This window comes from Pan troglodytes, chromosome 3 (assembly GCF_028858775.2).
Source record: "Pan troglodytes isolate AG18354 chromosome 3, NHGRI_mPanTro3-v2.0_pri, whole genome shotgun sequence".
Taxonomy (NCBI): Eukaryota; Metazoa; Chordata; class Mammalia; order Primates; family Hominidae; genus Pan; species Pan troglodytes.
In genome coordinates, this window is record NC_072401.2 from 83,352,560 (window position 1) to 83,366,361 (window position 13,802).

The following is a 13,802-nucleotide window of genomic DNA, read 5'->3' on the forward strand; positions in this document are numbered from 1 at the left end:
CATAGCCACCTCAATCTTCAGCAACCACCACCCTGATCAGTCAGCAGCCATAAACATCTAGGCAAGATGCTGCATCTGCGAAAACATTAAGACTGACTGAAGGCTCAGATGAGTGTTAGCAGGTTTTAGTAATAAAGTATTGTTAAGGTATACACATTGTTTTTTATGATGTAATGCTATTGCATACTTAGTCTATTACAGTATTGTGTAAACGTAACTTTTATATGCACTGGGAAGCCAAAAAATGTGTGTGACTTGCTTTAGTATGATATTTGCTATATTAAGGTGGTCTGGAACTGAACCTGCAATATCTCTGAGCTATGCCAGTAGTTGACTTAGGCATAATTTTTTTTTTCTTTTTTTTTTTTTTTTTGAGACGGAGTCTCGCTCTGTTGCCCAGGCTGGAGTGCAGTGGCACGATCTTGGCTCACTGCAATCTCCGCCTCCTGGGTTCAAGCAATTCTCCTGCCTTGGCCTCCTGAGTAGCTGGGATTACAGGCATGTGCCACCACACCCATCTAATTTTTGTATTTTTAGTAGAGATGGGGTTTCACCATGTTGGTCAGGCTGGTCTCAAACTCCTGACCTCGTGATCCACCCACCTTGGCCTCCCAAAGTGTTGGGATTACAGGCGTGAGCCACCATGCCCAGCCTACTTAGGCATAATTTTTAAGTTATAGATTTAAAAGGTAGGCCTTTATTACAAGCGTTGCTGTTATAGCACCTATCACACTAGGATATGACCAAACCAGTATGTTTTCTTCATTTAAAAAAATGCCAGTTTTTGCTTATGGATTATTTAGATAGAAGAAAAAAATTTCCCTTTTATTTAATAATGATATAACATAATTTACCACATAACTCTCCTGGCTGTTTCACTCCAGTCCGTAAAGTGAGCTTTTTGTAAATATATTTTACTCAAGTTTCATTTGGGAATATTACTTTATTTCATATTTTTTAGCATAATTACATTTTGAAAAATTCCTGTTCATATTAGCTAACATTTTTGTTCCCTAAACTCTAGACTCATGCTTTGTTAAATTATAGAAGACAAATTTTATTCTTTTCTTATATTAAAATTATTTTGTTGAAATCTCAAAAATAAAGTATTATAATTTTTAGTCTTAGAAGTTTTGTGGGGGGAATTTAGAGGGCAATTTTACATTATTAATGGATGGTAATGAACTTGGGCAGTGTCACACCTGCATTCTGTTTATTTATATAGCTTGTTCCTCATCAAACTTTCACCCACGAATTTTAGCATCCATTGATGATTCTGTTGTAAATGAGTTGTTACTACGATAACATTTGAGAAAATAGAAAAAGCTGTCAAGAACAACACACGTGCATGTGTGCCCAGATGCTTCATTAATGAAACCCTTGACCATTTAATCCCAGTGATACTACATAAAGTATTCTAGAGCATAGAAACCCATGGAAATAACCAAGTGTTTTTTTGTTTTGTTTTTGTTTTTTTTTTTTTGAGACGGAGTCTCGCTCTGTCACCCAGGCTGGAGTGCAGTGGCATAATCCGCTCACTGCAAGCTCCGCCTCCCGGGTTCACGCCATTCTCCTGCCTCAGCCTCCCGCGTAGCTGGGACTACAGGTGCCCGCCACCACGCCCAGCTAATTTTTTGTATTTTTTTTAGTAGAGACAGGGTTTCACCATGTTAGCCAGGATGGTCTCGATCTCCTGACCTCGTGATCCGCCCGCCTCGGCCTCCCAAAGAACCAAGTGTATTTTACAAAACAAATAAAAACTTGCCAAGTGGGAATTTTCTAACTCCATCTTCTACATTTATTAATTGACATTTTACTGTAAGAGCTCTCCCAACCTCGTATGTTAATACTGGCATGAACCAGTGGATTATTTATTTGGTCCTTCGCCATCATTTTGATGTTTAATTTATTGAACATCAAAGGCCCATGGGAGTGTCTTTAAACTGGTTCTCATGTCCCTTTGATGTGTTTCCATCTTTGTTTTAGTATTTTCTTTTTTTTTCTGGCTAATAAAAATGTCCCAGGCTCATCTTGTACTTTACATATCCTAGCCCAGGACTTAGACATTTCTCTAAGGGCCTTTTTAATGGGCAGTGATATTTAAAAGCCACTTGGTGTGCTTTTTGCTCCTTGTGTATCATTACTTCTAGGCTCTCTGTTTTAATGAGGACCATTTTTAAATTTATTTTAGTGAATTGGCTGTTGACGTCCTTCGCGTATTTTTTTTTCCTTGGGGTTTTGGTCTCTTTCTTTACAATACTTTTGCCTGATAATGGATTTCTGTCATCTCCTATCATTGGTTAACATCTCCAGTCCAGTGTTAAATAGTATTGGCCCTGCCTTGTTTCTTTCTTTAGAGGAATTACTTCCTGTATTTCTACATTATGTAAGATGTTGGCTTTGTCACCATGTTAGAGTATCCAACAATTTCTGTTTTCTTGAGTGTGTGTGTATATTTAAATAAGGATTGGATGCTGAATTTGCCAAATGATATTTTAGCATCTGTGGAGATAATCATTAGATCTGTTGATTTGGATTTGCTAATGTTTAGGATTTTAAAAATGTTCATTAATTGTATTAGTCTATAATTTTTAAATTTTGTATTGTCTTTGTCAGATTTGGGTATCAACGTTACGTTTGTTTTATAAAATAAACTTGGCTATTTCCTTGGTTTTCTATGCTTTAGAATATGTAGTATCATTGGGATTAACTGGTCATTGAGAGTTTTATGGAATTCCTCTATGAAACCATCTGGGCCTGATGTGTGTGTGTTGTTTTTGATAACTTTCTCTATTTTTTCTAATGAAAATTTCTCTCTCTTATGGGGTCATTTTTGGAAAACTATTATTTTCCTTAGAAATTATCTATTTCATCTAGATTTTTCAAATTTATTTGTATAAAAGTTTGTAAAGTAGTTGCTTACCGTGATTAAAATTTTGTTGTTGTTTTATGATTTCCCCTTGTCATTCTTATTTTGAATATTTTTGCTTTCTCCCTCTTTCTTGAGTGTTAGGTAGTAAATTTTTTTATTTTAAAAAACTTAGGATTTTGATTAACTGGATTGACTGTTCTTTTATGGTTTACCACATTTTTTCTGCTCTTATTTTATTATTTCCTTTAAAAAGAAATTTCTAAATTTCTTTAAGAAGAATTGAGAATTTAATTCATTTATTTTCATGCTTTCGTTTTTATCATAGATGTGCTTAAAGCTTATGGATTATTTATTGCTTTAGGTATATTCCGTATATTCATGTATATACTACTTTCTTTGTATTTGAGAGTTTCTATGTCTTTATATTTCCTCCTATAGTCAAGATTTTTAAAATAGAAGATCTAGTTTTATTGCATTGTGATCAGAGCATGTGTTTGTAATATTTTTCTAATTTATGGAACTTAACAGTGCTTCCTTTGTAAAATAAGGTGATCAATTTTTGTGAATGTTCCATGTGCTTGAGAAGATGTAGTATCGTAAAAATCAGGATATAAGATTTGGGTTGTGTGTGTGGATCATGTTTTAATATAGTAGCTTTGTCTTATATTGAAAATGCTGTATTACAATTCCATATTATTAGTGTGTTTCTTTTTGTTTGGTTTTTGTGTTTTGAGACACAGTCTTACTCTATTGGCCAAGCTGAAGTACAGTGGTGTGGTCATGGCTCACTGCAGCCTTGAACTCCTGGGCTCAAGTGATCCTCCTGCCTCAGCCTCTCAAGTAGCTGGGGCTGCAGGCACATACCACCACGCCTGGATAATTTTTAAGAAACTTTTTGTAGAGTTGTGGTCTCATTGTATTGCCCAGGCTGGTCTCAAAACACCTGGGCTCAAGAGACCCTCCTGCCTCAGCTTCCTAAAATGTTGAGATTACAGGCATGAGCCATCATGCCTAGCCTGTTAGTGTGTTTCTGTATCTCTTTGCAGCTAGCTGCTGTAGTTTTTGCTTATAAAGATGATTAAGCTGTTATATGTCGTACAGAATTTTTAATAATTACGGCTTTTAGCATTGAAAGGTATCCTTTGTTACATTTAATACTTTTGGCTTGAATTCTTATGCATCCCCTTTTTCATTTTAGTAGGCAAGTTAAGTAAGTCCTTTAACAATTTTTAATATCACTAATATCTTTGGTTTAGCTCTGAATTATTACTTTATGATTGCTGTTTGTATTATGTCACTTTTTCTTTATGTGATACGTTTTCTTTGCTCTTACAATTTTCTCCTATTAAGGTTTGTTTTCGTTTAGTGGTTGATTACTTTTTTTTGGTACGTTTTTAATGTCTTTAGACCCTTGTTTCTTTCATCTTTTACTAACTGGTTTGTCAGCTTTTAATTTTATCACCTGGTTCTCATTTAAGACTGTATGACAATCAGTGAGTTTATTTTGTTTGCCTTTTTTTCTCTCCTCTTCTCATTGTTTAGTTGCATGTTTTATTATTTTTCAGAACATACGACATTTATATATTATTCTACCCCCATACCGACCTTTTTTTTTTTTCTTTTCTTTTTTTTTTTTTTTTGAGATGGAGTCTTGCTCTGTCACCCAGGCTGGAGTGCAATGGTGCGATCTCGGCTCACTGCAAGCTCCGCCTCCCGGGTTCATGCCATTTTCCTGCCTCAGCCTCCCCCGTAGCTGGGACTACAGGTGCCCGCCGCCACGCCTGGCTAATTTTGTTTTTGTATTTTTAGTAGAGATAGGGTTTCACCGTGTTAGCCAGGATGGTCTCTATCTCCTGACCTCGTGATCCACCCGCCTCGGCCTCCCAAAGTGCTGAGATTACAGGCGTGAGCCACTGCGCCCAGCCCTTTTTTTCTTAGATTTTCAATTTTAGATTTCAACCATCAGTCTTTTTGCTGAAATTTCCCAATCTTCTCTTGGTTGAATGAAGTGCATCCTGTAGTAGTTTCTCCAAGAGAGCTTGTGAGTATAGTATTCCCTGAATGCTTAATTCTTAAACATTCCCTTGCATGTTTTAAGAATGTTTTGCTATAGCATTTACAGTTGTATAAAAAGTCTTTTATTGATGCGTTCTTTCCTAGAGTTTCTTGGAAATGTGGCTCTATGCTGCTTTCATTTATATTTTACTTTTGAGAAATTTGATGCCAGTCTCTTCTCCTTATGAGTTAATTGATCTTTTTTACCTGGGACCCCTAAAGTTGTTTCTTTCTCCTTCACTTCCCTCCTCCTCCTCCTCCATCTTTAAAATCTAATGTTTTTATTAAGGTACGACTCAGGGTTAATAATTTTTGATAAATTTTTTCAGGTACCTGATTAACCCTTTCAACATATAAGTTCAATATTTTTATTTTCCTGGATTATAGTTTTAAATACCAGATCTGTTTCATTTATTTTGTTTTTTAGTGATATCAATTGTATATATGTTGGGTTTTCTTTTTCTGTCTCCCATTTCACTCAATTACTTCTTTGATACTTTTTTCTATATCTCATTTTTATCATCTAGGATGTTTTGCTGCCTCATTTCAGGGAGCCTTATTAAATTTTGATTCAAGTATGTTTTTCTGTAAATATGTTCTTCCATGAGCACCTTGTAATTTAGTTTTTATTTCTGATGTAATTTTATCTTAATTTTTTTTTTCCTGAATTCAATCAACCTTTGTTCATTTCTTCTCCATTATGTTCTTAGGTTTTGCTTTTCTGACTTAAGGTGGTAGTGTATTGAAGAGCCCTATACCATGCTCATATTGGGTAATTTGCCAGGACTCACAGGACTCAGCATATAGTTATACCTACTGCTATGAGTTATTACAGCAAAAGGGTAGGAGGCACAGTCAGCAAAGGGAAAAGGCACATGAGGTGAAGTGTAGGGCAAACCAGTCACAAGCGCCCAGAGTCTGCTCCCAGTGGAGCCACGTAGTTTGTACTTAATTCTCCCAGCACTGAGTTGTGACAACACTTGTAAAATGTTTCCAACCAGAGAAGTTCATTAGAGACTGAGCACCTAGAGTTTTTATTGGGGGAAGGCTACATAGGCAGCCTCACCTGGTACATACCAGAGTTCAGGGCTCTCAAGAGGGAAAGCAACTGTTCAGCATAAACCATTTGATTTATACAGTTTAGACATAGTCAGCTGTTCTTACCAGTTCTGGGAATGGTGGGAACCTTCCTGAAATCCAGATTCCCAAGCACCAGCCAAGGGCTAGTCTTACAAGGAGGCCTTTCAAAAGATAGTGGTCAGGTCTGCTAGGTTAACGCTTCTGTATAGGCAGTGTTTCATATAGTTAATTCAGTTTGGAATATTATGTTCCAGTTTTCTTCTTCTTTGTACTTCTTTTTTTGGGTGGGAGATACAGGAGGGGATTTTCATCAGCGAAAAGGCTTTGGATGTCATTTTCTGTTTATTTTCTATAGTAGTTTTTTATTGTTGTAAATTACATATCTTTATGTTTTTGGACAGAGCTTAGTATAAGATTTCTAGTTGATGACCACTCTCTTGCCAGTGTGGGAAAATACAATTTTTTAAATGGTTGGCGTTTGAGGGTGGTGCTGAGAAGAGGAGAGGAGTTATGTGTCCTTATTTTACTTTTGTTTTCTTTGGTCTTGCAAAAATCCTAAATTTCCCTTCTTCTTTTGCCGGGTCTAAAGAAGTCTGCCTAAAGTCTGCCTTTCCCTTTTTACCTTCTTCCCAGGGTGTTGCCTTTCCAAGATTAGCTGCTTGAATCTTGTGTACTTATTTTATTTTATTTTATTTTGAAACAAGTCTGAAGTCTAAAGTCTGCCTTTCCCTTTTTACCTTCTTCCCGGAGTGTTGCCTTTCCAAGATTGGCTACTTGAATCTCGTATACTTTTTAAATTTTTTTTTTTTTTTTTTTTTTTTTTTTTTTGAGACAAGGTGTCTCTCTGTCTCCCAGACTGGATGCAGTGGCGCACTCACGGCTCACTGCAGCCTTGACCTCCCAGGCTCAGGTGATCTTCCCACCTCAGCTTTCCTAGTAGCTGGGACTACAGGTGCACACCATCGCACCAGGCTAATTTTGGTGTTTTTTTGTAGAGACGGGGTTTTGCCATGTTGCCAAGGCTGGTCTCGAACTCCTGGGCTCAGGCAGTTCACCTTCCTCGGCCTCCCAAAGTGCTGGGATTAGAGGCATGAGCCACTGCACCCAGCCTGGTGTACTTGTTAAAATCCGTTCCCTTTAGTTAGTGCTGTGGTCTACCAGGGTATTTTCAGTATTTTCATATTTAGGGGGACCTTTTTCTGTTGTGATTTTAGCTCAGCCTCCTCTTCTTCTGTTTTTCATTTAGTTTTTTTCAGAACTCCACTAGCTCTATGAAAATACTTGCATTGGGAGCTTGAAAAATAGCTCTCTCAGGAGTTTGTTTTTTTTTTTCCTAGTTATAGGTAATTTGAAGTTTGTAGAAATTTGTGTCTTCTAGTTGTGCTGTGGTCGTGGGATTCAGTGATTTTGTTATTAATGAGCTGTATGTTTTTTGAAGGGGACATGTGGATATATTTGGATTAAGGTGGCTTCCATTACCTCAGCACTACAGATTTTTTTTCTTAAATACATATTAAAGTATATGTTTTAATATAGAATTCTATCGCTTCAGTTCTAATAATTTCGTTTGCTTTCAATTCAGTGAATTATTTAAGTCATCTTTTCCTTTTAGTCCTGGGTGGAAAAAAACACAAACTGTTTTTCCTCTGCTCTTAAAACACAACAATCAACACAAAAGACTTTTGTGACCAAATATGTGGGAGTTTCTTTCAACCAAGAAGAAAACAATCACTTCTGTAGCAGGCACCAGCTGGGTGCCCTCTAATTCATTTCTGAGACTACCTGGAGAAAGTGTCAGATCCTGTAGGTTGAGGGCTCAGTCCCACAAGACTGCCTTCCCTTCAGACACTAGTCTGAAGTTCAGGCCTCTGGAATTTCTGACTGACCGGCTTCAAGTTTAGGTTCACACAGCCCCCTCTTTGGGTTTGATTAATTTGCTAGAGTGCCTCATAAATCTCAGAGAAAAACTTATTTATGTTTACTGGTTTATTATAAAGGATATTGCAAAGTATACAGATGAAGAGATACATAGAGTGAGGTATGAAAGAAGGGGTATGGCGATTCCATTCCTACCCCTGCCCCACCATTTGCATACCACCCTCCAGGAACCTCTGTGTTCAGCTATTCATAAGCTTTTCGTACCCTATCTTCTTGGGCCTTTATGGAGAATTCATTGGATAGGCATGATTGAAGTATGGACACTCATGTAGAAGTGTGACTGGACAGAGGGTGTGATCTAATAATTATAGACCGAGTGGGGAAACCCAACAAGGCCTGTTTCAGTTCTTTTTGGCCTGTGTGTACAGCATTCCTTCTTCCAGAGTATGGGACAGGACCCCTTCTGAAATGGGGTCTTATGACCTGCAATCAGACAAGGTAGGTCAGAGAATTTCTTTACGGCCTGCTCAAGACAGAAAGGCGGAGGAAGTTTATATTTTTAGTTTTAATGGCATGCCTTGGGGAAAAATAACAGGGGCTGTGGGAGTGATGAGCCAAGAACCGTGGACGAAAACCAATATGTATATATTATTATACCATAGTCTTTTTCTGCTTCATGTTAATTTCTTCTGTAGAATTTGGATGTAAAAGATATAGAACTTGAAAAGTTAATTTATTCCTAAGTATAGAGTAACAGGAATAAAATAATATTAACTCTTTAAGTTCAGAGGTGAACATTATACTTGTAAGAATCTTAAAAATGCAAGTGTTTAATAGAGCCAGCATAAAAACTTTGTGGTATTAAGGGGAACTTTGCCAAGAAATATCTTAGAGTATATTTATAGCTAATTTAGTATGAATATTTAGATAATAGTTTTAATTAACATTAAGGAGACTGAACTTACGGTATATTTTGGCAGTTATGTCTGGTGAAAACAAGAATAGGAAAAGTAAGAAAATACAAAAAAAGGAAAGGAGAAAAAAGGTATGGGAAACAGAAAAGTGAGATGCAAGTGATAGGGAGTTTTAGATTGTCACTAGTTACTGACTTAGGCAGTGTCTGTTGGAAAGTAGGTTTATTCCTTGGTGTTTGTGACTTTTTTCTGAATTACTCACTGAGATATAAAAGCATTTTAAAGTGCAGACTGTTCTAAAATGATCAGATCTAAAGTGAATTACTATTTTATTTTATTTTTTTGAGACAGAGTCTTGCTCAGTCACCCAGACTGGAGTGCAGTGTCGTGATCTTGACTCACTGCAACCTCCGCCTCCTGAGTTCGAGCGATTCTTATGCCTCAGTCTCCTGAGTAGCCAGGATTACAGGCATGCACCATCACACCTGGCTAATTTTTGTATTTTTAGTGGAAATGGGCTTTCACCATGTTGGCCAGGCTGGTCTCGAACTCCCAGCCTCAAGTGATCCGCCTGCCTTAGTCTCCCAAAGTGCTGGAATTACAGGTTAGAGTGACTGTACCTGGCCTAAAGTGAATTAATTTCTAATATTAATAGCTTACCCAAGCTTTTTAAATAAGTTAATTTTATTTCTCACCAAATAGCCTAAATTCCTCAATTTGAACATATTAAATAATTAGTTTTAAATTTTTTTATGTAGGGGCATTAACAATTGTAATTATGAATTATAATGATAAATCTATAGGGAAAGATAGTTACAGGAACTATTAAAGAGAGGCCAGGCCCAGATGATATTTTGTGTGTGTTTTGTACTTACTTCTTGCAGCGATTACACTTTTGGCATTTGACTTGTTAGTAGTAAAGGGCTGGATGGTTTGAGTTATCAGAACAGTTGAGTAATTTGAAGATAATTGTTACAGATAGAGAAATAAAGTATTTCTTGAGGAAAAAAGATAATTTTATGGATATGTTTGAAATTATGAGTTATTTTTAGAAAAATTATGCTATAAAATGGATTTTTGTTTGAATGTCATCAACTTTCTTATTTTTAGAAAAATAACCACAGCTGATGTAAATGAAAAGAACCTCCTCAGTTGTTGCAAAAATCAGTGCCCTAAAGAGGTAAGCTTTAGTAGAACCTTTTAAATTGTATTCCTTGGGCATTGTTTCTCTTGGATTTTCTTTTTTCTTGTTTGGTCAAATTATTTCAGGTCTTCTCTGTTGTATCTTTTTAAATAAAAACGTAAGACATATAGTTAGGGTAGATGCATCTCATTTTATAAATTTGGTGATATTAGGACCTGAAATGACCCTTTGAAGATTTTTTTTAAGAAAGCAATTTTAAAGATAGCTTACATACTTTATACAATAAAGTATTGACCTAGTGCTTATCCCTCAAAATGTGATTCATACTTAAAGTAGGTCAGGAATGATGTGGGTCACAGCAGTTAGACAGTAAATCCATAATAGGTTATTTTTAAAAATAGGGGTGCGTGTGTGTATGCATGTGCATATGTGTGCATCTGTGGTGGAATAATGTGCGAGGATGGCTATTCATATCCACAGCATTTTGAAGATGGTGACGTAGAAGATACCTCTGCATTTTCATTGTGGCCTTTTGTGTTGGTACCATTCAGATCATTGAGTCTTTCAAGTTCATTACTATATTAATATAAAACATTCATCTATAAAGTTGTGTTTTTAAAGATTCTTGTGGTTGTATAAGCATTTTATTCAAACTAAAACTGTCAAAAAGTAGTTAGAAAAAATTGTGCAAAGTAAAAAGGTAAAGAAACTCACTAGTGATTTATCCTGGTAATAATTTGAGAAACCAAAGCAGTCCTTCTACATTTGGCCAATCTGAAAGGGAAGATGCACTTTTGGATTTGGGAGTGGGACAGTTAAAATTACTTGATTTGGGTGGACATTTAAAAAGGAATCCTTTTGACTTACAGATGTACTATATAGTATCTTTTTCCTTTAAATTGTCTTTATGCCCTTATCTAAGTGTTTCTCACCTTATTTAGAGTCAGAAATAGATGACAACTAAGTGTTAAATATCATAATCAGTCTTTGATTAAGTATAAAACAGGAATCAATACATTACATACCTTTTTAATATTTTCCTTTAACTAAGGCTTTGGACCACTTCTTATGGATTTAAGATCTGTTGGAAATTGAGAGTTTTTAAATTTACGTAAGATTATAAGAAGAGAGGCCATTTGAAGTAATAAATGGTTGTTTTAATAATCCTGTCTTTATAAGTGAAACTAGGGCATGGGATATTTCAAATTTAATTTTTTGAATTATTCAAATCCTGAACTTCCCTTGTTAAAATAAATTTTATTCTATCCCAATTCAGATTCCAGGTAATAAGTAGTTGGGAATGTTTTATTTTTAATCTTAGTAACCTGGTATGATTTATTAGGTAGAAATATGGTAATTTAATTCAGGTGTTGCTAATTTATAACTTAGAATTGCCTTAGCTATAAATAAGTTGTGATGCTATGACTTTTGGTGGGACTAGATGGGTCATTTTCATGATTGTGGATTCTAGGTCCTTCTGGAGCCCCTGGTATTGCTAGATCTCCTTGGGCTTTCTTGAAAAATGTATCTGTAGCCTGGGAACAATTCAAATGGCCGTTATAGTTTGGAACAATCTAAGAGTAGACAGGTGAATTTCATTGTGTCTAGTAGAACTCATTTTCATTTATGGTCTCTTGACGTTGGTGACACCATAACAGTAATTCTGTTGCTTTAACATTCATTAGAATCACTTTAAGGGTTTGTTAAAACACAGATTGCTGGGCCGGGCATGGTGACTCATGCATGTAATCCCAGCACTTTGGGAGGCTGAGGCGGGTGGATGACCTGAGGTGAGGAGTTCGAGACCAGCCTAGCTAACATGGTGAAACCCCGTTTCTACTAAAAAATACAAAAAAAAAATAGCCTGACGTGGTGGCATGTACCTGTAATCCCAGCTACTCGGGAGGCTGAGGCAGGAGAATCGCTTGAACCCAGGAGGCGGAAGTTGCAGTGAGCCAAGATGGCGCCATTGCACTCCAGCTTGGGCAACAAGAGCAAAACTCCGTCTCAAAAAAAAAAAACACAGATTGCTGGGCCCCCCTCTAGAGTTTCTGATTTTGTAGGCCTGGAGTAGGGCCTACATTTTGCATTTCTATTAAATAGTAAGCAATAGTGATACTGTTGGTCCAAGAGCACACATTGAGAACCAGTGTCAGCCAAGAAGTATATCACTTTGAATCTTTGTACTTCAAAGTTAAGGTATGGGATTCTGGTAAATTCTGATGTACTGATAAACTCTTATTTATGTTCTCGTTTCTTTCCCATACTGTAGATTGTTACGGGCAGGGGACTATGTCATATTTGTCTTTGTATCCAGTGCCTGTTACACAGGTTGTACACATTAAGCCACTGATAAATGTTTATTGAATGTGAATAAAAGAATAAATTGTGGGAGTGGCATAAGCATATCCTTCCAGCTCCACTGTGTCTCTGATACACACTCTATGGATTATTAGGTTTGAATTTAACTAAATGAAAACATAAGGATGCCGTTAAGAACATACCTTTAAACTGTGCCCCACATATGCATTTCTGCTCTTTCTTAAAAGAGATATAAAGAGGAACAAAATGGAAGTTTTATTTTATTTTACATGTATGGGGCTTCAGTTATTTTATTTTTTTAAATGTTCAGTTTTTAATTGATAAAATTTTGTATATTTACCATAGGCAACATGTTTTGAAATATGTATACATTGTGGAATGACTAAGTTGAGTTAATATATGCATTTTTTTATGGTGAGAACACTTAAAATCTCTCTTGGCAATTTTTAAGAATACAATATATGTTATTAACTATAGTCATCATTTTGTACAATAGATCTTTTGAGTTTATACCTCATATCTAACTGAAATTTTGTATACTTTGACCAACATCCCCCCAGTCCCCTTCTGTCCTTCAGTCACTGGCAACTAGCATTCTGCTCTTTCACTTCTATGAGTTCAGTTTTTTTATATTTCACATATGAGTGAGATCATGTGGTATTTCTACTTTTTTTGTTGTTTTTTTTTTTTTTTTTTTTTGAGATGGAGTCTCACTCTGTTGCCTGGGTTGGAGTACGGTGGCGCAATCTTGGCTCACTACAACCTCCACCTCCCAGGTTCAAGCGATTCTCCTGCCTCAGCTGCCTGAGTAGCTGAGATTACAGGCGCCCGCCACTACGCCCAGCTAATTTTTTGTATTTTTAGTAGAAACGGGGTTTCACCATGTTGGCTAGGCTGGTCTTGAACCCCTGAACTCGTGGTTCGCCCACATTGGCCTCCCAAAGTGCTGGGATTACAGGCGTGAGACACTGCACCTGGCCGGTATTTCTGCTTTTTAAAATTATTTATGAATTTGGTTGTCTCAGTCCCATGCAAGCTTTTCTACTTTTTACTTGGGAAAATTATTTAACTTCTGTGTAACTGAACTTATTCATATATAAAATGGGGCACTAATAATACCCACTTCAGAGTGCTGAGTATTATATGAGGTAATAACATGTAATGGACTTAGTTAATGGTAAGCACTATATATGTGGTAGCTATGGTGATTATGATTATCTACAAATAATATTGTTCTACAAGCGTTTCTTAGTTCTTTTGAAAGAGGGCTTTTCCTATTATTGGAATTAAAGTGGAACATTTTGATGCAGACAGTGTTGTTTGTAGGTAAACCATTTGGTATGACTTACTGAAGTGCTAGCAGAATGATGTTGAGGGCTGAGTAGAGTAGAAAAAACCTGTCCCACTTTGATTAGGAAGGGTAATACATCTCATCTCTAAGTGAATATTTTAGAAAGACCTCTGTTTTTTGCTAAGAAATCTGTAGTAAAGATAACCATCATTTTATCTTATGCATTCAAGTCAACTTTCTTTGTAA

General features: G+C 36.3%; 1 protein-coding gene across 7 annotated transcripts in view; it reads left to right on the plus strand.

Annotated features, from left to right (window-relative positions):
- Nucleotides 1-13,802, plus strand: part of NFXL1 (nuclear transcription factor, X-box binding like 1) — a 67,560-nt gene that overhangs the window by 41,979 nt on the left and 11,779 nt on the right. For 5 of the 7 annotated variants that reach the window (XM_054683165.2, XM_001153013.6, XM_009447956.4 and 2 more), the window contains exon 19: nt 9,910-9,979. The exons of the other annotated variants lie outside the window; for them this stretch is intronic. In XM_054683165.2, the coding sequence (XP_054539140.1) occupies nt 9,910-9,979 (70 nt within the window). The remainder of the gene's footprint in view (nt 1-9,909; nt 9,980-13,802) is intronic. 7 annotated transcript variants of the gene reach the window in all.